A 26,369-nucleotide genomic window follows, 5' to 3' on the forward strand; every position below is an offset into this window, starting at 1 on the left:
TCCATTTGGGGGTGGTAACCGAGTGGGGTGGAACTTCCTGCGCCTGGTGCGGAAATCCCGCCCTGGCTGCGAAATTGCGGTTACCGCCCCTCACAGGAAATGGAGCGCAATGACGCGCGCTCCACATCCCTTTGGGGCGGGTTCGGGGGCGCTACTCGGGCAGGTTCGGCAGCTCCACGTGGTCTCTCCATGTAGTACTAACGTGTTTCAACTCCCCTCCCCTTCAGTTAAAGGGAAGGGTGCCTCAAACTCTGCAGGCCATTTGAAGGCCCCCACTGGGCCACCAAGTCTATGGGATGCTGTGGCTTCAGCCCGGCACCGAGACAGAGTGCCGGGTTGCACGATGGTGGCCGGGACCCTGAGAAAGAAACGGCAATTTGCCTGACTGGTGAGGCGGGAAAAAAACAAGATTGTGGTGCGCGGCGCAGAGCACCTCCCCTTTAAGGTTCGCCCCGCGATGGGTCACCGGCCTAGTTCGCGACCCGCAAGGCTGGTGTCTCACGCGGTGCCAGCCAATTTCCACCATGGGGCGGAAAGGGGCTGCCGTGGGGCGGAAAGGGGTAGCAGGGAAGGCGATGAAGTTATCGCCGGAGGCGCAGCGGCCCGTATTCGTGCCTCCGCTAACTCCCGCACAATTTCATGGGAGCCGATAGTGCCCCTTGACCCCGCCCCCCCGGGAAAAAACACTTTCGCAACTCATTAGTGCCCCACGGAGGCGTGAATGGGAGGCGCCGAACACAGGAATTTTGGCCCCAAGATGTTTTGAGGATTTTCAAATGAAATAAACCAAAAACTTCAAATCCATAGTGAATTGCAATTGCTTCTGAGGGATTATCGCAAACAGTATTATTATTAAGAGGAGCTTCCTTACCTGCCTATACTCTTCCAAATCTGTTTTATTTCCAACCAAAACTACTGGGATATCATACGTGTGCCGAACATGATAGATGAGCTCTTTGAACTCTGCAGCTTCTTGGAATGATCGTCGGTCAGTGATAGAATAACAGATTATAAAACCCTCTCCACCTCGCATGTATTGATCCCTCATGGCTGTGAATTCTGCCTGGAAATAAATATCAAAAAACAACATTGATAACAATTCAGCCCAATAATATAAGTGTAGGACCCTTCACAGCAGGATTCAGAAACACTTGTGCAATGTAAGATATTAAGGCCTAGAAATTTGATTGTTTGCACCGCCCGTTAGCGTCACTAATATCGCTAATTTAGCAGCGGCGGGAATCATTAGCGCCCCGCTCCGATGCACCGCCGATCACAACATCATCACCGTACATAGCACCCCGTTGTCACCCCAGATCCTAAATTGGGTATCGCCCCCTGAAGCTGCGCCGGGCGATGCCAATGACAACTTCAGGGTATGTGAACAAGGCGGCAAGCCGTTCTTAGGACACTACTTAAAGGAGAGGTGGCGGTCATTGAAAAAAAAATCTCCCGACTTTCTTCTGCACTCTGTTGGTGCTTCGATCGCGGGGTCCATGCCATGATCGGTCAGCCCGGCACTCTGCTTGAGCGCCTGGCTGTTGGCATGGTAGCCCCACTCCCCGGTAGTCCATCGAGGCCCATTTATTCACTGCAGAGTTTGCAGCTTGGGCCCTTCCATTTAATGAAGGAAAGAGCCGCTCCTAAGCACCAGTGCTATGCGGCCCAGTGCGTAGCGCCGCATCCCGCTCCCGACCCGTCCGCCCCACTACCGCCCCAGAAAGGAAGTGGAGCGCATGATTTTGTGCTCCACTTCCTTCTCGCCTGGCGCAAAATGTCCCGCCTCCTGGATGTTACTGCCCCAAAAGGGGTGCAAAGGAATTTCACCTCTTAAATTTCTTATGCACTTTCAAAAGTAAAAGATCTGCAACCTGCTTACATCACATTATTGGAAATGATCTGATCAACTGGATTAGCTTTGTAGAACAGAGCCATATAGAACATTAAGATTCCAGGTTGATCGCTTGGCTATGCTGGGTTAACTGACCTCAGCCAGATTGTGGTAGAGGGGCCACAACTGGTCTCACTCTTTTTAGGTTAATGAAGGTAAAAAATCAACCATTACTTACACTCTTAAATGCTATCCAGTGACCTCATAAGATTGGATTCACTCAAGTCCGAAAATTATGCACTCCACTCCTTGCTCGATGGGAGTGCTGATTGAAGAATGGACATCTGATATATGAAAATTCTGATATGCTGGCATTAAGAACATAAGAACATAAGAAATAGGAGCAGGAGTTGGCCATTTGGCCCCTTGAGCCTGCTCCGCCATTCAATAAGATCATGGGTGATCTGATCATGGACTCAGCTCCACTTCTCTGCCCGCTCCCCATAATCCTTTACTCCCTTATCACTCAAAAATCTGTCTATCTCCGCCTTAAATATATTCAATGGATAGAAAATCTGGAACATCATCAATATAGTGAGCTAACTCTGTGACTGATTCTCCAATCTGCATGACTGTTCAGCAAGGCGAAACACTGGGAGTGGAGTCATGTAATTTTAGGGCTTTAGTGTCCAGGGGAAGATAATTCCACAGATTTACAACCCTCTGCGAGAAGAAATTTCTCTTCATCTCAGTTTTAAATGGGCGGCCCCTTATTCTGAGACTATGTTCCCTAATTTTAGTTTCCCCTATGAATGGAAATATCCTCTCTGCATCCACCTTGTCGAGCCCCCTCATTATCTTATATGTTTTAATAAGGTCACCTCTCATTCTTCTGAACTCCAATGAGTAGAGTCCCAAACTGCTCAACCTATCTTCATAAGTCAACCCTCTCAACTCCGGAATCAACCTAGTGAACCTTCGCTGAACTGCCTCCTATGTAAGTATATCCTTCCTTAAATATGGAGACCAAATCCATTAAAATCAATGGATAGAAAATCTGGAACATCATCAATATAGTGAGCTAATTCTGTGACTGATTCTCCAATCTGCATGTCTGTTCAGCAAGGCGAAGCACTGGGAGTGGAGTCATGTAATTTGAGGCCTTTAATGTCTGGATTTGCTTATGAAGAAGTGCATTATGCTGAGGAACCAGGGGGTGGGTGGCACCACTAGAACTGTACCAATCATTAAGGAAAGGAAGGAAGAAAACGGGCAGAAAGGAATGAAAGCAAATGACCAGTCACCCTTCAACTGACTCAGGTTCGATTGTATTAAAAAATAATGTTTATGATCTTTTTGTATACCTTCCAGCAACCTTTAACCTTTAAGGCACTGTTAACGAGACAACACTGGGTACTTGGATTATTTGGCATGGCATAAAAAAATGTAATTAGTTTAAAATTATGACTTCCATGACATTACCAGATCTTTAATAGCCCAGCACTTGATTAATTATACATTTTTTTTACTGCTGTGTTTCATCCAGTATTCGAATTTCACTGGTTCAGGAATTAAGGTCAGGTCCATGGACACACAGGAAAAAGTAGGATTACATTTTTATACAAAGAAATAATGTAAAATAAGACTTCAAATAAATAATATAAGGGAGAACTTCAAGGTTAAAATACTGAAAATAAAACAGAAAAAGAGATGAGGAAAGGAAGACACAATAGGATGAAAGAAAAAAGAGGAAGAGAAAAATTAAAGCATTTGGAGGCAAAATTTGGCAGTGCCCTGTGTGGGGCAATAATTTTTTACTCTGAGGAATTTCAGCGCTCGGCGAGATGTTTTGCCAAATAATGGCAAACTGGGCGTTCTCGCCCCAGGAGTGAGGGCAGCGGGTGGGGGGAGGCGGCGGTATATGAGGAGCTAATGGCCTCAGCTGGGCACTGCTGAGGGGCGCTATTCACAGACACATACCCAATTTTCAGCTGAGTTCCATTCATCAATTAGCCTACAATCCTTAACTCCAGCTCCTTCTGGCTCTTAAAGGGGTGTTCATTTGAACCTGTTGATGCTCGTTTTCAGCATTGCTGAAATCATTCACTCATCTCTGGAGTTCAGGAAAGAACTGAATTGGCTGCTGGAAATCCCACTTCAATGGAGAGGGCCACGAGATTCAGCAATGTGGCTCTGGAGGCATTGGTGGGGACACTAGAGACCAGGAGGGCCTCGGTGTTCCCTGCCTCAGGAAGGCGGCCATCACCGCAGGTTTTCGATGCCATGTGGCAAGAGGTATCCCAGGATGTGTCGGCCAGCACGGTGGTGTCGAAAAGCCTCACTCAGTGCCTCAAGAAATTCAACGAACTATGTCGGGTGGTGAACGTGAGTACAAGCTTCCACACCTCCTCCACACCAGCCTCTGAACCTTTGTCTGTGCACACTGTGCTAACCACCACTTCCCCATCCCTCAACCACCAAGCATCTGCAGATACTCACACTCACAACCTCATCTCATGCCTTGCCTACATTCACAGCTATTCAACCATGTCAGGCATATCTTCCACAAACCTTGTTGGACTCTTACTCACACTGTTATGTATGTAACTATGTAATACTTGCCACCAGAGGGCGCGACAGTTTGAAGTCCTAATGGTCACCTGCACACATGTGCAGGGCCAGTATAAAAGGTTGGCTGCCATGTTGTTTAGGCACTCTGGAGTTGTAATAAAGAAGACTAAGGTCATACTAAGTTTAGCTCACAGTACTCAGCCTCGTGGAGTTCTTCTAAACACAATAATTGGCGACGAATAACAGAATACGAAGCTTCACACAACCATGGATGCCGTTGGAATATTACAGAGATTTGTAGAGGGTGTTAATTGGGAAGCCTTCGTCGAGCGTCTCGACCAGTACTTCGTGGCCAACGAGCTGGAAGGAGACACTAACGCGGCCAAGCGCAGGGCGGTTCTCCTCACCGTCTGTGGGCCTAAAATATACGGCCTCAGCAAGAATCTGCTCACACCGACAAAACCAACGGAGAAGGAATATACAGAGTTGTGCATGCTGGTTCAGGACCAACTGAAGCCGAAGGAGAGTATCCTCATGGCCAGATGTCTTTTTTACATGCACCATCACTCCAGGGGCTAGGACATGGCGGATTATGTCGCTGACCTGAGACGCCTCGCGGGACCTTGCGATTTTGGAGCTGCGTTGGGGCAAATGCTGTGGGACTTTTTCATGCTGGGCAACAGCTAAAAGGTCATTCTTTGAAAGCTGCTGGCTGCCGAAACCCTAGACCTGAGCACGGCCATTGCGATTACCTAGGCATGCATGGCCACGGACAATAACACTAAACAAATATCTTCTCAACGTCGACACTCACCGGCAAGTACTATGCATAAAATGATGTCGTTAGCAGGCTGAACTGCATATGGCAGGGCCTACACGTCTGTAGCTGCAAGACCTGTGATGACTCAGAGTCCACCACTGGGGATGAATGTGAATCCATTAGCATCGTGTTGGCGCTGCGGGGGTAATCATCGGGCCCATCAATGTCGATTCAAGCACCATGTGTGCAAAGGCTGCGCAACTATGGGGCACCTCCAGCCAATGTACAAACGTGCTGCGACATATCACATGGCAAAGGATAATCAATCCGGCGCGGATCATGCAGCACGGGCAACTCAACCCGAGGAAGAAGTGTATGGGGTACATACCTTCACCACCAAGAGCCCACCTATAATGCTGAAAGTCAAATTAAATGGCATTCCAGTATCCATGGAGTTGGACACGGGTGTGAGTCAGTCAATAATGAGCCAGAAGGCTTTCGAGAAACTGTGGGGCAATAAAGCACAAAGGCCCAAACTGAGCCCGATTAATGCAAAGCTGTGAACCTACACCAAAGAGCTTATACCAGTCATTGGAAGTGCGGCAGTGAAGGTATCGTATGATGGAGCTATGCCTGACCTATCATTGTGGATTATTCCAGGCAATGGCCCAACGCTGTTTGGCAGAAGCTGGCTAGAAAAGATTAGATAGAATTGGAACGACATCAAAGCACTATCTTCAGTGGATGACGCCTCATGTGCTCAAGTGCTGAACAAGTTTCCCTCACTATTCAAACCACGCATCAGCAACTTCACAGATGCCAAGGTACAGATCCATCTAGGCCCCGATGCATGGCCCATCCATCACAAGGCTTGGGCTGTTCCGTACTTGATGAGGGAGAAAGTCGAGATCGAACTGGACAGACTCCAACGTGAAGGAATCATATCGGCAATCGAGTTCAACGAGTGGGCCAGTCCGATTGTTTCGATGTTGAAAAGCGATGAAATGGTCAGAATCTGTGGAGACTACAAGGTAACGATTAACCAAATCTCACTACAGGACCAGTACCCGCTGCCCTAGGCAGATGACCTGTTCACAACGTTAGCAGGGGGGAAGTTGTTCACCAAGTTGGACCTAACCGCCACCTACATGACACAGGAGCTGGCTGAATCTTCTAAAAGACTGAAGTGCATCAACACATACAAAGGGCTGTTTATATACCACAGATGCCCTTTTGGGATTCACTCAGCTGCAGCCATTTTCCAGAGAAACATGGAGAGTTTGCTGAAATCAGTTCCACGCACCGTTTTGTTTCAAGACGACATCCTGATCACTGATTGTAACACCATCGAACATCTACACAACCTGGAAGAGATTCTAACTCATCTAGACAGAGTGTGACTCAGGCTGAAATGCTCCAAGTGTGTTTTCCTGGCGCCAGAAGTCAAATGTTTGGGGAGAAAGATTGCAGCAGACGGCATCAGGCCCACGGACTCAAAGACAGAGGCCATCGCGAATGCACCCAGACCACAGAATGTGAGGGAGCTGCATTTGTTCCTGGGACTCTTCAACTATTTCGATAACTTTCTACCCAGGTTGAGCACATTGTTAGAGCCTTTGCACATGTTGCTACCTAAGGGTGATGACTGGGTTTGGGGCAAATCTCAAGACACAGCCTTTGAGAAGGCCAGGAACCTGCTATGTTTAAATAAGTTACTTGTACACTATGGCCCATATGAACATTTAGTGTTAGCTTGTGATGACTCATTTTACGGGGTTGGCTGTGTATTACAGCATGCCAATATATCGGGCAACCTCCAACATGTTGCATATGCGTCTAGAAGTCTGTCTAAGGTTGAGAGAGCCGATAGTATAGTCGAGAAAGAGGCGTTACATGTGTATATGGGGTTAAGAAAATGCATCAATACCTATTTGGACAAGCCGCTCATTTTGCTGTTTTCAGAGAGCAAAGGTATAAATACCAATGCTTCGTCCCGCATCCAAAGATGGGCACCAAAATTATCCGCTTATGACTATGTTATACGCCACAGACCAGGCACTGAAAACTGTACCGATGCTCTCAGCCAGCTACCATTACCCACCACTGGGGTTGAAATGGCTCAGCCCGCAGACTTGCTACTGGTCATGGATACTTTTAAGAGCGAGCGGTCATCCGTCACAGCTCGCCAGATCAGGACTTGGACCAGCCAAGATCCTGTGCTATCATTAGTAAAGAGTTGCATCCTAAATGGGAACTAGTCGGCCATTCCCGGGGAAATGTAAGACGAAATTAAGCCGTTTCACCGATGCAAAGATGAAATGTCCATCTAGTCGGATTGTCTCTTATGGGGTAATCATGTGGTTTTGCCAAAAAAAGGCAGGGAAATGTTTATACGCGACCTACACAGTACTTACACAGTACCCACCCAGGCATTGTCATGATGAAGACAATTGCCAGGTCGCATGTTTGGTGGCTCGGCATTGACTCGGACTTGGAGTCATGCGTGCATTAGTGCAACACTTGCTCGCAACTGAGCAATGCACCAAGGGAGGCTTCACTGAGTCTGTGGTCATGGCCCTCCAAACCGTGGTCCAGGATCCACGTAGATTTTGCCGGCCCCTTTCTAGGAAAGATGCTTTCAGTAGTTGTGGACGCTTACTCCAAATGGATTGAATGCATAATCATGTCATGCAGCACGTCCACAGCCACCATTGAAACCCTCCGGGCCATGTTCGCCACCCATGGCTTGCCCGACGTCCTTGTCAGTGACAATGGACCGTGTTTCACCAGCTCGGAATTCAACGAGTTTATGACCCGCAATGGCATCAAGCATGTCAGGTCTGCTCCATTTAAGCCCGCGTCTAACTGTCAAGCGGAGTGGGCAGTCCAAACAATCAAGCAAAGCATGAAACGCATGACGGACGGCTCCCTGCAGACCCGCTTGTCTCGCATTCTGTTCAGTTACTGGACGCAACCCCACTCGCTTACCGGGGTTCCCCTGGCAGAATTGTTAATGAAGAGAGCCCTCAAAACCATGCTCTCCCGAGTCCACCCAGATCTAAATGATCACATGGAAACCCGGCGACACTGGCAGAACATGTACCACGATCGCGCGGCTGTTTCACGTGACACTGATGTTAACGACCCTGTGTTTGTCCTGAATTACGGTCATGGTCCTAAGTGGGTTGCTGGCACCATTTTGGCCAAGGAAGCGAATAGGGTATTTATAATTAAACTGTTAAATGGTCAAACGTGCAGGAAGCATTTAGATCAGACCAAATTGCGATTTACTGACAACCAGGAACAACTTTAAGAGGACATCACCATCGACAATCCACCAACACACACCCAACCAGCAATCGACCTCGCTGTCAATCACGAGGATGAACCCACCATTCCTGACAGTCCAGTCAGGCCAGCCGCGGTGCAGTGCAGCAATGGTCCGGTCAACTCACACAAGCCAGGGTTTGAACTTAGATGATCAACCAGGGAGCGAAGGGCTCCGGATTGCCTCAACTTGAAAATAACATATACCAAAGACTTTGGGGGAAGTGATGTTATGTATGTAACTATGTGATACTTGCCACCAGAGGGCACGACTGTTGGAGTCCTAATGGTCACTTGGACACACGTGCAGGGCCAGTATAAAAGGTTGGCTGCCATGTTGTTGAGGCACTCTGGAGTTGTAATAAAGAAGACTGAGGTCACACTAAGTTTAGCTCACAGTACTCAGCCTCATGGAGATCTTCTATACACAACACACACAAGTTTGTTTCTTTTGCTGGCCAAGATGATACATAACAAATGGGAACAGCAGAGGATGGAGGAGGGGAACCTGGCCTGCGTGCCCTCTCTGACTGAGCTGCAGCTTCGGTCATTTGAGCCTGCTGGTGGGTGCTGTGGTCAGCGGAGATGTTGACCCCACTGGGAGCAACAACGGTATCTTTATCCCCTCTCCTTTTCTCCTACTACTGCTCCCCCCCGCCACCCCCACACACACCATCATGCTTTATCGCTTTCCAATCCCCTCTCCTTATTTCATAAAATTCCCCACCCTCCCCCCACACCAGCATGCTTTATCAGTTTCCAATCCCCTATCCTTCTCTCATACCACTTCCCCCCTCCCACACCAGCACGGTTTATCACTTTCCAGCTCCTGATAGTGTCTGCACATTTTGCTCCATTCCTCCCCCACTGCCCTCATGTTAATGTGAGTCTAGTGACATTTATGCTTTCAGATAAACAGACAGAAGCCATCCATCCCACACCTGAGCCCCCCCGCCCCCAACTCATTGTGGAGGGAGATGTAAAGTAGGAGGAGGGGCCAGGCACTGCATCATTGCAAGCAGCGGTTCAGAGTCTAGCACTACACGTTTATTAGAGATTAGCTTAGTAGACGGGTCGTCACTGGGTAATGCACTGGGGTCTAGCGGGCTGCAGTAAGGCTAAGGGGAAAGGGAAGCTTGAGAGCCATCTCCCCGGAGGGTAAGTTCACGTGTGAGTTCTGCTCCTCAGGACTCAGATGAGGACCTCGATGGGGAAGCAATCACACAAATGGGGATGGCCATGCACTCTGACAGCATAGATGCAATGGCAAGGGTGTTCGAGAGGCTCTCGGTAGTGGTACGGAGCATGGAGGAGTCCAGCTCCAACATTGCAGAGAGCGCTGCGCACATCATGGAACCTATCATTGCCAGTCTGCAGATGATGGTGGACTCGCAGAGAGACCACATGGATCCAAACCTCATGACGTGTATCATGGCCGATGTGACAGCTTCCATTGCAGCACAGGTGGCAGCAACTCAACATCTTGTTGTTGGCATTGAAACTCAGACTGCTGTCATGCAGTCTCAGGCTGATGCCACGCAAAGTTCTGGTGTCGTTTTGCGTCAGTGAGTGCTGGCATCGCGACTCAGACTGCTCTCATGCAGTCTCAGCTGGATGCCATGCATGATCTTACTGCTGCCGTCATCATTGGTCCACCACAGTCCACCGGCGATCTCACAGTTTTTCAGCAGTCCACCAAACTGTGCTCCGGCAGATTGCTGGGGATGCTGAGATGTTGCCCCGGTGGAGTGGCAGTGGGTCAGTGGAGCATGAACTTGCTGTCCTCTCTCAGGATGACAGCATTCCAGCATGCTACTCTGCCATTGCACTTGTTGCTGGCCATCACCCAGCAAGCCCAGGCTGCCACTGCCCAGGCTGAGATGGTGCAGCCTACAGCCGAGCCTTCCAGGCCCAGAACTTATCGAGGGTGTCCTGCAAGGCCAGCTGTAGTCTCTGGCCCTGACACACAGCAGCTTTCCACCAGCCACGTTGAGCCACAGGGGGCGCACTGCGGAGGAGCACTTGAGAGGATATAAGGAAATGCACAAGGGTGATTAGTAAATACATTATGATAGCCTTTGTTGTTATGATATAAATTTTGATTGGAATATTTAATCTTTGCTATTGTCTCATTTCAGTTTTGGGGCTTTGGAATGGAAGGGAAAATGGATGTGGTCATGGGAACATCCAGGGGAATCGGGAAATGGATGGAATTCACTGGAACAGAACTCTGATGAGACAGTCGCGGACTTCCCTTGCACAATCACGATGGCCTCGCTGCCTCCTCCATTGCTGCTGTTGCTGTTCCTGTTCCTCCTCCCACTTCTGCTCCTTCTACTGCTCCTCTTCCTCCTCGTCCTCCTCAGGTGGTGCGGCTAAGCCTGGTGGCAATGGCTGTGCCATCATGATGGTGAGGTTGTGCAGCATGCAGCAGATAAGACAAATAGGGATACACTCTCAGGCAAATACTGGAGGACTCCTCCTGAGTGGTCAAGGCAGCAGAACCATTGCTTCATGGTCTGCTCAATTATATTCCTGGTGGCGGCATGGCTCTCATTGTATGAGTGCTGGGCAGGAGCTGTGGGGCTGCGGAGGAGTAGTCATGAGCCAGGTGGATCGTGAATAGCCCTTGTTTCCGAGCGGCCAGCTGCGAACTTGATTTGGTGGCTGGAGAAGAGCTGGCGCAGGATGAAGTTATCGTGGCTGCTGCCAGATTAGCCGGCATTGATGATGTGTGGTCACAGACAAGCTGCACATTCAGCTGCCTTTGCGATTACAGAAGCTGACAGGATTGTGATGTGGTGCCTGCAAAGTGGCTGGGGTGCAGTCAATGGCACCCTGCACCATGGGGAAGTCCACTATCCTGACGAAGCCACATGCATGCTTGCGCTGCTTCTCTCTGGTCATGGGGAAGGAGATGTAGTTCCTCCTCCTTCTGTACAGAGCAAGGATATACTTGCATTGGAGGCAGTTCAGAGAAGGTTAAGTAGGTTGATTCTGGATATGAAGGGGTTGGCTTATGAAGAAAGGATGAGCAGGTTGGGCTTATACTCATTGGAGTTTAGAAGAATGAGATGTGAGCTTATTGAAACATATAAAGTACTGAGGGGGCTGGACAAAGTAGTTGCAGAGAGGATGTTTCCACTCGTGGGGGAATCTAGAACTAGGGGCACAGTTTAAGAATAAGGGGTCGCCCATTTAGAACTGAGATGAGGAGGAATTTCTTCTGAGAGTCGTAAATCTGTGGAATTCTCTGCCCCAGAGAGCTATGGAGGCAGGGTCATTGAATATATTTAAGGTGGAGATAGAGAGATTTTTGAGCGAAATGGGAGTGAAGGTTTATGGGGAGTGGGCAGGGAAGCGGAGCTAAGTCCATGATCAGATCAGACATGATCTTATTGAATGGCGGAGTAGGCTCGAGGGGTCAAATGGCCTACTGCTCCAAATTCAAATTCTTATGTTCTCACGGGTGGAGCGATGGATGGTAAACTGGGAGGTGTTGGAGATGTCTCCTGTCGCTCCCTGGAAGGATCCATTGGCGGAGAAATTGAGCACGATGGTGACCTTGACTGCCACTGAGAGAGTTGTCCTCGCCCTGGTCTGAGGCTCGAGGTCTGGTTGCGACAGATGGCAGAGATTTGTGACCATGTCCTTGCTGAAGGGTTGCCTTCGCACTCACTGTTCCTCAGTGAAATTGATGTAGGAGAACTGTGCCAGAAAACCCTGGGAGCGTAAGGCCTCCTGGTGCCAGCCCTGTGGCATCTTCTCCCTCTGGCCACATTTTGCTGTTCGTCTCCCTGTATTGCTCCCTGTATTGCTCCCTGTGTCACTCCCTGTCTTTGTCTCTGCCTTTGTCTGTGCCTTACTCCCTGTGCCTTGTGTTTAAACTCTATTTGTTTATTACAGCTCATTGGACGGGCATTAGGACCCTGCGGGAGCTATTTACATTTGCTGTACTCATGCTGGTTCATGCCAGTTTGGGGACACCATTTTGGGTTGCATAAAAGCTCAGTTAAGTTACATTTCTCCTGGCTCAGTTTATAGTTATTTACGTATACACAACATAATTTGGCGACGAGGATGATTCAAATTAACTCCCTACCCTCCTGCCTTTCCTCTCCACACCTGGGGACCCTCCAATTCTGTGCCGAGTTGCATAAAAAGTTTTTCTACCTACATCATGGCGAGTGGGTAAGATGCCGACAACGTAACACCAGCTCACCGCCATGCAATACTTATCCATTGCCTTGGCACTGAAGGCCAACGCACCTTTGGCCTAATCGAAGACACGGTGTCCTACACCAAAACGGGAAGCACTCTAAAGAACTATTTTGGGCCAAAGAAAAGTATCGTGATGGAGAGATACCAATTTCGTAAAAGGGGGCAAGGGAATGGTGAACCAATCAAACAGTATATTGTTTAATTAACTAAACTAGTCGCTACATGTAACTTTGGAGCACCCACAGAGGAAATGATCTGGGATCCAATTATTGAGAAAACAATGATCCCCTGCATTCGGGAACGCTTGCTAATGGAGGATGATAAATTGACATTAGACAAAGTAACTCATTTGGCCATCCAAATCGAATCAGCGCTTTCCGATTCAAATGCGATCATATCCCCTGCTCTCCATGTGCAGCAGACTTCAGCTACAGCCCATGTTCAAGGCGTTCGTCCAAAGCGGAAATCACAGCAGAGATGCAGGGCAAGTAATTAGCCACCCTCTACAGATCGTGGGCTTAACTTCTAATGCTTTAACTGTGGGGGCAAGTCACACTGAGCAAAGAGTCCTAACTGCTGTCCACTTGGGAAGAAATGCTCTGCAATGGTAAAATTAGCCATTTTGCTAGTGTCTGTTGCCCATCGCAGCATATTCGACATGTGGACAATCCCGATAGTGATGAACCCAGTATGGGTTACACCATTAGTGACATTTCGCTCATCGATTTGGACAAATTCAAGGACTGTGATGTAAATATTGGCGGAACGCCCATCTGTCTCCTCAGTGACCTTGGAGCCAACGTCTCCATAATGAGCGAGGATGTGTACAAAACCCACTTCACGCACTGTCAACTGCAGCCCGCAACTTCCATTCAACATGCGTACTTCGACTCCAAAATTGAGGTGCTTGGGGTCATATCTGTCCCAATATACTACAAGGACATAACATTGGAGAACTTTTCCTTTCATGTCACGAAGGGACGAAGCCTCATGGGCGTTGACCTTTTTGACAAGCTTGTGTTCAAATTTACGACCCAACCGGCACACCAGTGTACATGGTGGACTTTGACAAACAGTATCTTCACAGGGTTTGGAGTGACAACAAAATTCTGCCACGGTCCCCTCATTGACCCTTCCATCAAACCGGTTACGCAGTGACTTTGTTGTCTCCCATTTGCGGTTTGCGACCAATTATCCGCAGAATTAACTCGACTCAAATCTCAGTGAATCATTGAGAGCATCAGCTCCTCACCCTGGACCTTGACCTTAGTCATTGTTTGACATAAAAATGGGGAGCTCCGCCTATGCATCGACCTGAAAGAGGTCAAAAAGGGCATCAGCACCGACAAGTACCTTCTTTCTACCAATTCACTAAATATATTCAAAAAGGAGTTAGATGAAGTCCTTACTACTAGGGGAATCAAGGGGTATGGTGAGAAAGCAGGAATGGGGTACTGAAGTTGCATGTTCAGCCATGAACTCATTGAATGGCGGTGCAGGCTAGAAGGGCCGAATGGCCTACTCATGCACCTATTTTCTATGTTTCTATGTTTCTATGTTTCTATGTTAGACGAACTATCTTCAGAATTCCACGGCTCAACAGTTCTTCAGAAACTCGACATGCACCGCAGTTACCTGTAAATACCCCTTGCGGAGGACAGCAAACCACTCACGGCATTCACAATGCATGATGGTCTGTATCAATATCGATGCATGCCCTATGGACTATCTTCTGCACCGAGTGCATTTCAGAAGATTGTCACTACTATGCGAGCAGGTATAAAGGGAGCCCTCAATCTGCTTGATGATATCATTGTCCATGGATGGACAATGGAAGAACATAACCAATTACTTCACACAGTTATGGCGAGACTTGCTACACATAACATTACACTTAATGCCTATAAGTGTACATTCGCTGCTGGAGAAATAAACTATCTGGGCTACAGAGTCACAGCACAGGGTGACAAGCCGACGCTTGACAACATTGACGAAATCAAGCAAATGCAGGAGGCTACCAACGTCAAAGAACTTCTATCTGAAGTTCGTCCCGCACTATGCACACATTACCGAACCACTTCGCAAGTTTCTGTGCAGGGCGTCCCTTGGGAATAGACAGATTCCCAGGCTCAGGCATTCACCACACTTAAGGAGAAAACCACTTGCGCACTTTGATCCGAATGCCACTATGTACGTCACCACGGATGCATCGGGAACCACCACGGGTGCTGTGCTTTCGCAATGGATTGACGGCCTGGAACGCCCAGTCGCTTTCGCCTCTCGCACGCTCTTGTCTGCAGAATGTAAATACTCTACAGGAGACCGTGAAGCACTCGCTTGCATCTACATATGTGAACACTGGCACATCTACCTCTAGGGCATAAATTTACCCTCTGTACGGATCACCAAGCGTTAACTACAACTGGATCTGGGCACAGACCACTACGAATCAGCTGATGGTCAGATCGCCTTCATCAGTATAACTTTGATGTACAGTACATCACTGGCAGTCGCAACCACATAGCTGACATGCTCAGCTGCTCGACACCTGTTTCGGACTCTGGTGCTGACTTGTTCACAGATGATGACACATATGTCACGTCGATCATCTCACAGTCCATCACAAACCTTGTCTCCTGCAACAAACTCAACCGAATCACAGAGTAATGCTATGCTCCAGTAAGTGTGCCACTTCCTCCAGATGGTGTGGCCTAAGCAAATTCCGGAAGAGCCGAAAACCTTCCACAAACATTGCGATGAATTTTCCATTTGGAACAATGGCTGCCTAGCTCATGGTGATAGAGCAATAATTCCCGAGTCACTTCAACAGCGCGTTCTCTCATTGGCACACGATGGACACCCTGGCATTGTCCGCATGAAGCAGAGATGTTGTGATTCAGTATGATGGCCTGCAATTGCCACTCGCATCGAGGAGTTCGTCTCACATGGCAAAGCATGCAGTCTGAGCGAAGAGGCCATAAACATCTGATCAGTGCCAATGAAGCCCATTCCATGGCCACAAAGACCATGGCAACAACTTCAGTTGGATATCTTCGGTCCAGTTTAAGCAGCTCCACAGCACCAGCGGTTCCTTGTTTTAGTACATGACCTGCATTCCAAATGGCCTGAAATCGCTACAAGTTCAGTGATCTCATCAACGATCGTCACTAATCTGCAGTATATATTCACGAAGTGGGGCAACCCAGAGTCAAAATCACCGACAATGGACCACAGTTTGTGTCCAACCAGTTCGCAGATTTCCTCATTCGTCATGCTATTGAGCAGTGCCTTACTGCTCGGTACAATCCTCAAAGCAACGGAAGTATTGAGCGTTTTAACTGCGTCATCAAAGAGGATTTGAAAGGCAACCACGCAGCAGGCCAAACATTCGATGAAGCAGTTCAAACCATTTTCCGCACATACTGTTCGGCAAAGCACTCGCTAAGGGGGAAGACACCCGCTGAACTCATGATTGGGCGGAATCTTCGCTGGCTACTGGACATTCGCAAACCTCCAGCCAAACCAAGTGCAAAGATAACCATACTCGCATCCTAGATTTCAGAACGCCAATGAAAAGCGAAGTCGTACACTGATACAAAATGACACGCTCAAAAGCCCCAACTGAAGAACGGAGATTGGGTCAGAGTTAAGGGCCCAAGCCGTAGTCATAAGCTCGCATCTTCACTTTCACCTCCAAAACAGATCAGACGAAAGTTCATCTCTCACACCTGCAAGCTCGATGATGGAACTCGATGGAACCCTCGTAGACTGATCCCAACTCACAGGTCAACAGACTGGCAGGATGGAACAGAGGCACCGTTCAGTTTCCCAACTGATAACCTCAATCAAACACCGCAAGTTCCACGCCGTTCTCAGCACATCAGAACATCAGAACATAACCTGGCTATCTCAATGACTTTGTCTGTACATAGACTGTGGTTTTAAAAAGGGGTGAACTATGTTGTGTTCATACCCTATGGGCTAGACTTTCCCTAAAGGCCCTCAATGCCCGATTGCCCGCTGAGAAGAACCATTATCGTTTGGCGAGAAAAGCTGGCGAGAATTTCCATTTTTAGTTTTAACGTAAATAAAACTAATCGCCCGGCGAGAACACTATTTTTCAGCATTTTTCTCGGCCTGTAAGTGGAATGTTAGCAACATGGGCGGTCGTTACCGGAATGGATGTTAAGTACTAAAATTTAGTCCGAGGCTGTAGTTGGGCTTCACCGAATATTTGGCCTGCTGCGCGGTTGCCTTTCAAATCCTCTTTGATGACACAGTTAAAACACTCAATACTTCCGTTGCCCAGGAAAAGGTGGGTGGGAAAAATTTTTTTTTTAATTATCAATTATCATTAAAAAAAAATTTAAAATGTACAAAGCATTCCCAAGGCAGTTTTAAACCTGATCGGCATTTTAAAATTAAAAAAAAATAAAGGACCTTTCTTCGTTGGGTTCCCCCCTTACCAGCCTGGATGTCGGCGGTTGAGGCCAACTTTACGCCCTGGCATTTGTTTTCGGCATTGCACATGGGCGGTTTGGTCCCGGCGGGCAAGTTCAGATGTGGGTGATAACACTGAAAAACTTACGTGGAAGCTTTCGCTGGGTGGATAACCAGCTGTACCGCCGAGAATATCGCCGACAATGAAGCCAAAAATCTAGCCCCATTTGTACTTGAGTTTTGGGAATTGAAATCTATGATTTTGTTTATCCCAAAAATGAGTGGACATGATTGTATATTTCTGTTACTTTTTACAGAACTTTGTTAGATTGAGGTCTGTGATTTAACCCAACTTTGATGGCACCACCACCTTATTTTTATGATCCACAGGAAACCACTCAAAGTGTAACTAAAGTAATTTTATTAGTATTTTTAAAGTAGCATGTGCAAGCTTCCAATGGCTGTCTCCCTTTCAATGTGATGGTTCTGTGCATTAAAGCACCACATATCTAATAGTTATGCCATCAAAACTTATTATTAATGCCAATTATTTTTCAAGTAAAATGTCAGCAGCTATACAGTAGTTTTTTTTCCTCATTATTTGTCCTTTGTAGATTGCATCCAAAGAGGGAGGGAGGAGAGAGGGGGTGGAGGGGGAGAGAGAGGGAGTGGGAGAGAAGGAGGAAGGGAAAGAGGGAGGGAGGGAGAGAGAGGGAGGGAGAGAGGGGGAGAGAAGGAGGGAGGGAAAGAGGAAGGAAGGGAGAGAGAGAGGGAGGGAGAGAGAGGGGGAGGGAGGGAGAGAAGGAGGGAGGGAGAGATAGGAGGGAGGGGGAGAGAAGGAGGGAGGGAGGGAGAGAGAAGGAGGGAGGGAAAGAGGGAGGGAGGGAGAGAGAGAGGGAGGGAGGGGGGAGAGAAGGTGGGAGGGAAAGAGGTAGGGAAGGAGAGAGAGAGAGGGAGGGAGGGAGAGAAGGAGGGAGGGAGAGAGAGGAGGGAGGGAGAGAGAGGAAGGAGGGAAAGAGGGAGGGAGGAAGGGGAGAGAAGGAGGGAGGAAGGAAGGGGGAGAGAAGGAGGGAGGGAGGGAGGGGGAGAGAAGGAGGGAGAGAGAGGGAGGAGTGGGAGGGAGGGGGAGGGAAAAGGTGGGAGGGAGAGGGTGGGAGAGAAGGAGGAAAGGTGGGAGGGTGAGGAAGAGGAGGGCGAGTGTGGGAGAGTGAGGGAGGGAGTGGGGTAAAAGGGGAGGGAGAGAGGGGAGGGGGTGTGAGGGAGAGAGAGAGATAGAGTGTAAGAATAAAAGTGCTCAGTAATAAAATTGATTCAGTGTATGTATAAATGTTGAAAGTGTAGACTATACGAAAAGACAGTTTTGAAAGATTCAAAATGGAAGCTCACAGACTTCCAGTATGCTGTTTGTGTATTGTGTTAATTGGAAAGCCATTAAACCTAATCAAGGGATGGCTGGGACAGTCCAGCAGACACATGAGTGAGGAGAGCCAATAAATAACTGCCCTGGAACCAAGGTCCAATCCTGAGGCTTTCAGAGGAACAATGGACTTAAGGGATATAAAAAAAACTCAAGCCACAGTTGGCTCTCTCTCCTTCTTTCCTGAGCACATGGCAGACCTCCTGCTGAAGACCAGCCGAAACAGCAAGCTGTGTGTTCGGCCAGCCAGTCAGAGGAAAGTAACGTGTACCTTTTTATAAATTATTATTGTAACACTGTATCTGTTGTAATGAAGTAAGATTCATAGGATAGCTGACGACCGCTGATAGATGTGCATGTGTGTGTGTTTAATAAACTGTTCTGAATTGTTTTAAAAGAATCAGTGTCAGATCCTCCCACCTCGCGCTGACACTGTTCACTAGGGCCTCATTGGCCTCCTCGCTGAAGGGCTTGGCCCTTCGCTTTCCTGCAGCTCTCTCCATTCTTAAATTTATCTGTTTTTACAGTTGGTCAAAATACCTGCTTCCTTTCTCCTCTCTCTCTCTCTCTCCCAGACCCACACAGAGCTTCTGAGCATGTGTGAAGACCCTTGACCTCTCAAAACGCGGGAAGGAGCATCAACCTGAAAAAAAATCAACCTGCACATGCGCAGTAATGCGTTGCGAGGGAAGGTTTTTTTTTCATTCACTTCCGTTTTCTTTGGGCGATCATGAGATCGCTGAGATATCACATCGCTCATTTGACATCACTGGGCTAATGCCGAGTGGAAAATCTCAACAAAAAAAAATGGGCCTTGAGCTGGCGATCAGCACGGGCGATACGTCCCACATCACTGGAACAAGGCCCATTTTTTTCGGCCTTAGCCACCAAGTGAAAAGTCTAGCCCAATGATCCCCATATTCGGGAATGCTTGCTAATGGAAGATGACAAAATTACATTGGACAAAGCAAATAATTTGGCCATCCAAATCGAATCAGCACTCTGATTCAAAAGTGATCAGATCCCCTGCTCTCACTGTGCAGCAGATTTCAGCTACAGCCCATGTGCAAGGCGTTTGTCGAGATGCAGAGAGCCAGGGCTAGTAATAAGCCACCCAATATGGATCACGGGCCTAATGTCCAAAGCTTTAACTGTGGGGACAAATCACATTCAGCAAAGAGTCCTAACTGCCCTGCACGTGGGAAGAAATGCTGTGCATGTGGTAAAATGAACCATTTTGCTTGTGTCTGTTACTCATCGTAGCATATTCGACAACCCTGACCGTGATGAACCCAGTATGGTTTACACTATTAGTGACATTTTGCAAATCGGTTTGGGCAAATTCAAGGACTGTGATGTACGCCCTGCTGCCTCCTCATTGACCTAGGGGCCAAAGTCTCCATATTGAGCGAGGTTGTGTACAAAATGCATTTAGAAACATAGAAACATAGAAAATAGGTGCAGGAGTAGGCCATTCGGCCATTCTAACCTGCACCGCCATTCAATGAGTTCATGGCTGAACATTCAACTTCAGTACCCCATTCCTGCTTTCTCGCCATACCCCTTGATTCCCCTAGTAGTAAGGACTTCATCGAACTCCTTCTTGAATATATTTAGTGAATTGGCCTCAACAACTTTCTGTGGTAGAGAATTCCACAGGTTCACCACTCTCTGGGTGAAGAAGTTTCTCCTCCTCTCGGTCCTAAATGGCTTACCCCTTATCCTTAGATTGTGACCCCTGGTTCTGGACTTCCCCAACATTGGGAACATTCTTCCTGCATCTAACCTGTCTGAACCCATCAGAATTTTAAACGTTTCTATGAGGTCCCCTCTCATTCTTCTGAACTCCAGTGAATACAAGCCCAGTTGATCCAGTCTTTCTTGATAGGTCAGTCCCGCCATCCCGGGAATCAGTCTGGTAAACCTTCGCTGCACTCCCTCAATAGCAAGAATGTCCTTCCTCAAGTTAGGAGACCAAAACTGTACACAATATTCCAGGTGTGGCCTCACCAAGGCCCTGTACAACTGTAGTAACACCTCCCTGCCCCTGTACTCAAATCCCCTCGCTATGAAGGCCAACATGCCATTTGCTTTCTTAACCGCCTGCTGTAACTGCATGCCAACCTTCAATGACTGATGTACCATGACACCCAGGTCTCGTTGCACCTCCCCTTTTCCTAGTCAGTCACCGTTCAGATAATAGTCTGTCTCTCTGTTTTTACCACCAAAGTGGATAACCTCACATTTATCCACATTATACTTCATCTGCCATGCATTTGCCCACTCACCTAACCTATCCAAGTCACTCTGCAGCCTCATCGCATCCTCCTCGCAGCTCACACTACCACCCAACTTAGTGTCATCCGCAAATTTGGAGATACTACATTTAATCCCCTCGTCTAAATCATTAATGTACAGTGTAAACAGCTGGGGCCCCAGCACAGAACCTTGCGGTACCCCACTAGTCACTGCCTGCCATTCTGAAAAGTCCCCATTTACTCCTACTCTTTGCTTCCTGTCTGACAACCAGTTCTCAATCCATGTCAGCACACTACCCCCAATCCGATGTGCTTTAACTTTGCACATTAATCTCTTGTGTGGGACCTTGTCGAAAGCCTTCTGAAAGTCCAAATATACCACATCAACTGGTTCTCCCTTGTCCACTCTACTGGAAACATCCTCAAAAAATTGCAGAAGATTTGTCAAGCATGATTTCCCTTTCACAAATCCATGCTGACTTGGACCTATCATGTCATCTCTTTCCAAATGCGCTGCTATGACATCCTTAATAATTGATTCCATCATTTTACCCACTACTGAGGTCAGGCTGACCGGTCTATAATTCCTGTTTTCTCTCTCCTTTTTTAAAAAGTGGGGTTACATTGGCTACCCTCGACTCGATAGGAATTGATCCAGAGTCAATGCATCCGCTATTTCCAAGGCCACCTCCTTAAGTACTCTGGGATGCAGTCCATCAGGCCCTGGGGATTTATCGGCCTTCAATCCCATCAATTTCTGCAACACAATTTCCCGACTAATAAGGATTTCCCTCAGTTCCTCCTCCTTACTAGACCCTCTGACCCCTTTTATATCCGGAAGGTTGTTTGTGTCCTCCTTAGTGAATACCGAACCAAAGTACTTGTTCAATTGGTCTGCCATTTCTTTGTTCCCCGTTATGACTTCCCCTGATTCTGACTGCAGGGGACCTACGTTTGTCTTTACTAACCTTTTTCTCTTTACATATCTATAGAAACTTTTGCAATCCGTCTTAATGTTCCCTGCAAGCTTCTTCTCGTACTCCATTTTCCCTGCCCTAATCAAACCCTTTGTCCTCCTCTGCTGAGTTCTAAATTTCTCCCAGTCCCCGGGTTCGCTGCTATTTCTGGCCAATTTGTATGCCACTTCCTTGGCTTTAATACTATCCCTGATTTCCCTTGATAGCCACGGTTGAGCCACCTTCCCTTTTTTATTTTTACGCCAGACAGGAATGTACAATTGTTGTAGTTCCTCCATGCGGTCTCTAAATGTCTGCCATTGCCCATCCACAGTCAACCCCTTAAGTATCATTCGCCAATCTAGCCTAGCCAATTCACGCCTCATACCTTCAAAGTTACCCTTCTTTAAGTTCTGGACCATGGCCTCTGAATTAACTGTTTAATTCTCCATCCTAATGCAGAATTCCACCATATTATGGTCACTCTTCCCCAAGGGGCCTCGCACAATGAGATTGCTAATTGATCCTCTCTCATTCCACAACACCCAGTCTAAGATGGCTTCCCCCCTAGTTGGTTTCTCGACATATTGGTCTATTATGCACTGTCAACCGCAGCCCGCAACTCCCACTCTACATGCATACTCCAACTCCAAATTTGAGGTACTTGGGGTCATATTTGTCCCGATATACTACCAGGGCATAACATTGGAGAACTTCTCCATTCACATTGCGAAGGGATGAAGTCTCATGGGTGTTGACTTTTTTGACAAGCTTGAGTTCAAACTTTACGACTCAACTGGCATACCTGTGTACACGTTGGACTTTGACATGCAGTATCCCTCAATCTTCACAGGGTTTGAAGTGACAACAAAATTCTGCCATCGTTCCCGCATTGACCTTTCTGTCAAACCGGTTACGCAGCAACTTCGCTGTCTCCCATTCACGGTTTGCGACCAAGTATCCACAGAATTAACATGACTTGAATTTCAGGGAATTATTGAGAGCATCAACTCCTCTCTCTGGATCTCGAACTTGGTCATTGCTCGATGTAAAAATGGAGAGATCCGCCTATGCATTGGCCTGAAAGAGGTCAACAAGACCATCAGCCCCGACAAGTACTCTCTTCCTACCATCGACGAACTGTCTTCAAAATTCCACGGCTCAATAGTTTTTACGAAACCCGACATGTGTCGCAGTTACCTGCAAATCGCCCATGGCATTCATGATGCATGATGGTCTGTATCAGTATCGATGCATGCACTACGGACTATCGTGCATTTCAGAAGATTGTCACTACTATGCTAGCAGGTATAGAGGGAGCCCTCAATCTGCTTGACGATATCATCGTCCATGAACGGACAATGGAAGAACATAACCAGCGACTTTACGCAGTTATGGCTTGACTTGCTACACATAACATTACATTTAATGCCGATAAGTGTACATTCGCTGCTGGAGAAATAAACTTTCTGGGCTATAGAGTCACAGCACAAGGTGTCAAGCCGACGCTTGACAACATTAACGCGATCCAGCAAATGCAGGAGGCTACCAACGTCAAAGAACTTTCATCATTCCTCAGCACTTGCAACTTCGATCTGAAGTTCGTCCCGCACTATGCACACATTGCCGAACCACTTCACAAGTTGTTGTGCAGGGCGTCCCTTGGGAATGGACAGATTCCCAGGCTCAGGCATTCACCACGCTTAAGGAGAAAAATCACATCCCCTCCTATCCTCGCACACTTTGATCTGAATGCTACTACGTACGTCGCCACGGATGTATCAGGAACCAACTTGGGTGCTGTGCTCTCGGAATGGATTGACGGCCTGGAACGCCCAGTCGCCTTCGCCACTCGAACACTCTCATTTGTAAATACTCGACAGGGGAACGCGAAGCACTCGCTTGCATCTACGCATGTGAACACTGGCACATCTACCTCTAGGGCAGGAAATTTACCCTCCGTATGGATCACCGAACATTAACTAAATTACTCGCTACAATTGGATCTGGGCACAGACCACTACGAATCAGTCAATGGTCAGATCGCTTTCATCAGTATAACTTTTTGATGTACAGTACATCGCTGACAGTCACAACCACGTAGCTGACATGCTCAGACGCTCGACACCTGCTTCAGACTCTGGTGCTGACTTGGTCACAGATGACGACACATATGTCACGTCGATCATTACTCAGTCCACCAGAATCCTTGTCTCCTGCGACGAACTCAAAACCGAATCACAGAGTGATGCTACGCTCCAGCACATGTGCCACTTCCTCCAGACTGAGTGGCATAAGCAAATTCTGGAAGAGCTGAAAACATTCCACAGACTTTGCGATGAATTTTCCATTTGGAACGATGGCTGCCTAGCTCATGGTGATAGAGCAGTAATTCCTATGCTGCTTTAACAGCGCGTTCTCTCATTGGCTCATGATGGACACCCTGGCATTGTCCACATGAAGCAGAGATGTCGCGATTCGGTATGGTGGCCTAGGATTGACACTCACATCGAGGAGTTCGTCTCACACTGTGAAGCATGCAGTCTGAGTGAAAAGGCCACAAACATCCGACCAGCGCCAATGAAGCCCATTCCATGACCACAAAGACCATGACAACAATTTCAGTTGGATATCTTTGGTCCAGTTTAAGCAGCTCCACAACACCAGCGTTTCATTGTTGTAGTAAATGACCTGCATTCCAAATCTACAGAAATCGCTACAACAAGTTCAGTGACCTTATCAACGATTGTCACTATTCTGCAGCGTATGTTCATGATGTGGGGCCTCCCAAAGGTCATAATCACTGAAAATGGACCACAGTTTGTGTCCGACCAGTTCACAGAATTCCTCACTCGTCATGGTATCGAGCATCGCCTTACTGCTCGGTACAATCTTCAAAACAACGGAAGTGTTGAGCGATTCAACCGTGTCATCAAAGAGGGTTTGATAGCCAACCTCGTAGCAGACCAAACATTCAACGAAGCGATTCAAACCATTCTTGGCACATAACGTTCAACAAAACATTCGGTAACAGGGAAGACACCCACTAAGCTCATGATTGGGCGGAATCTTCGCTGGCTACTGGACATTCTCAAATCTCCAGCCAAACCTAGCGTGAAGATAACCACACTCGCATCCCAGATTGCAGAACACCAATGAAAAGCGAAGTCGTACACTGACACAAAATGACACGCACAAAAGCCCCAACTGAAGAATGGAGGTAGGGTCAGAGTTAAGCGCCCAAACGTAGACTGATCCCAGCTCACAGGCCAACAGACTAGCAGGATGGAACAGGGGCACCATTCTATTTCCCAAACGAAAACTTCGATCAAACACTGCAAACTCCACGCCGTTCTCAGCGTATCAGAACATGGCCTGGCTATCTCAAGGACTTTGTTCATAGACTGTGCTTTCAAAAGGGGCGAAATATGTTGTGTTCATACTCTATTTGTTTGTTGCAGCTCACTAGACAGGCATTAGGACCCTGCGGGAGCTATTCACAGTTGCTGTAATCATTCTGGTTCATGCTGGTTTGGGACGCCATTTTGGATTGTTGCTATAAAGGACACAGTTAAGTTACTTTACTCCTAGTTCAGTTTGTCTGTTTATTTACGTACACAACAAATTCTTTTCTAACCTTGATGCCTGAGCTTCAAACTGTACATCTTATCCATCAAACGGACTGCCTTTTTCACCTCTGTAACATTGCCTGACTCCATCCTTACCTCACTCTCAATATAATTGAAACTCTCATTCACCCTTCATACCTTCTAGGTTCAATGTTGGCCTACTGTTCTCCACCTTTGACAAACTCTAACTCGTCCAAAACTCCAATACCCCTGTTCATCAGTACTCCTCTCCTTACTCACTTCCCCAGCTCCCCATCTCCCAACCCATTGATGTTCCTCATCCCTGTTTTACAAATCGTTCCCTGCCCTCACCCCATACTACCTCTACAACATCTTTAAGCCTTGTACCCTCGCTTGCACTGGAGACCTCAGCACACAAACCTGCATTTACATCATTGAAATCAGTTTCTATACCTGATGGTAGATTGATAGACCCACACTTTTGTGCATCTATAATCCTGTTAGTTTCTGGGACTATGGAGTGCAATCTATTACAGGAAAGATGTGACTGCATGGGAAAGGGTGCAGAGTAGATTTACAAGAATGTTGCCTGGACTGGAGAATTTTGGCTATGAGGAAAGATGGCAGATGCTGGGTCTGTTTTCTTTGGAACAGAGGAGGCTGAGGGGAGACCTGATTGAGGTGTATAAAACTATGAAGGACCTGGATAGGAAGGACCTGTTTCCCTTGGCAGAGGGATCAATAAACAGGGGACATAGATTTAAAGTAATTTGGGGGAAGTTTAGAGGAGATATGAGGGGAAATTTCTTCACCCAGAGGGTGGTGGGGGGTCAGCGTGAAAGGGCGGTAGAGGCAGGAACCCTCACCACATTTTAAAAAAATACTTGGATGTGCACTTAAAGTGCCGTAACCTACGGACCAAGAGCTGGAAAGTGGGATTAGGTTGGATCGCTCTTGGTTGGCCGGCGCAGACATGATGGGCTGAAATGGCCTCCTTC

The 26,369-nt window shown here is 47.6% G+C and overlaps 1 protein-coding gene across 1 annotated transcript in view; it reads right to left on the reverse strand.

Moving 5' to 3' along the window:
- LOC139228839 (GTP-binding protein Rit2-like) overlaps positions 1–26,369 on the reverse strand; it is a 520,260-nt gene that overhangs the window by 257,320 nt on the left and 236,571 nt on the right. The window contains exon 4 of the mRNA XM_070860274.1: positions 872–1,063. Within this exon, the coding sequence (XP_070716375.1) occupies positions 872–1,063 (192 nt within the window). The remainder of the gene's footprint in view (positions 1–871; positions 1,064–26,369) is intronic.

Source organism: Pristiophorus japonicus, chromosome 2 (assembly GCF_044704955.1).
Source record: "Pristiophorus japonicus isolate sPriJap1 chromosome 2, sPriJap1.hap1, whole genome shotgun sequence".
Taxonomy (NCBI): domain Eukaryota; kingdom Metazoa; phylum Chordata; class Chondrichthyes; family Pristiophoridae; genus Pristiophorus; species Pristiophorus japonicus.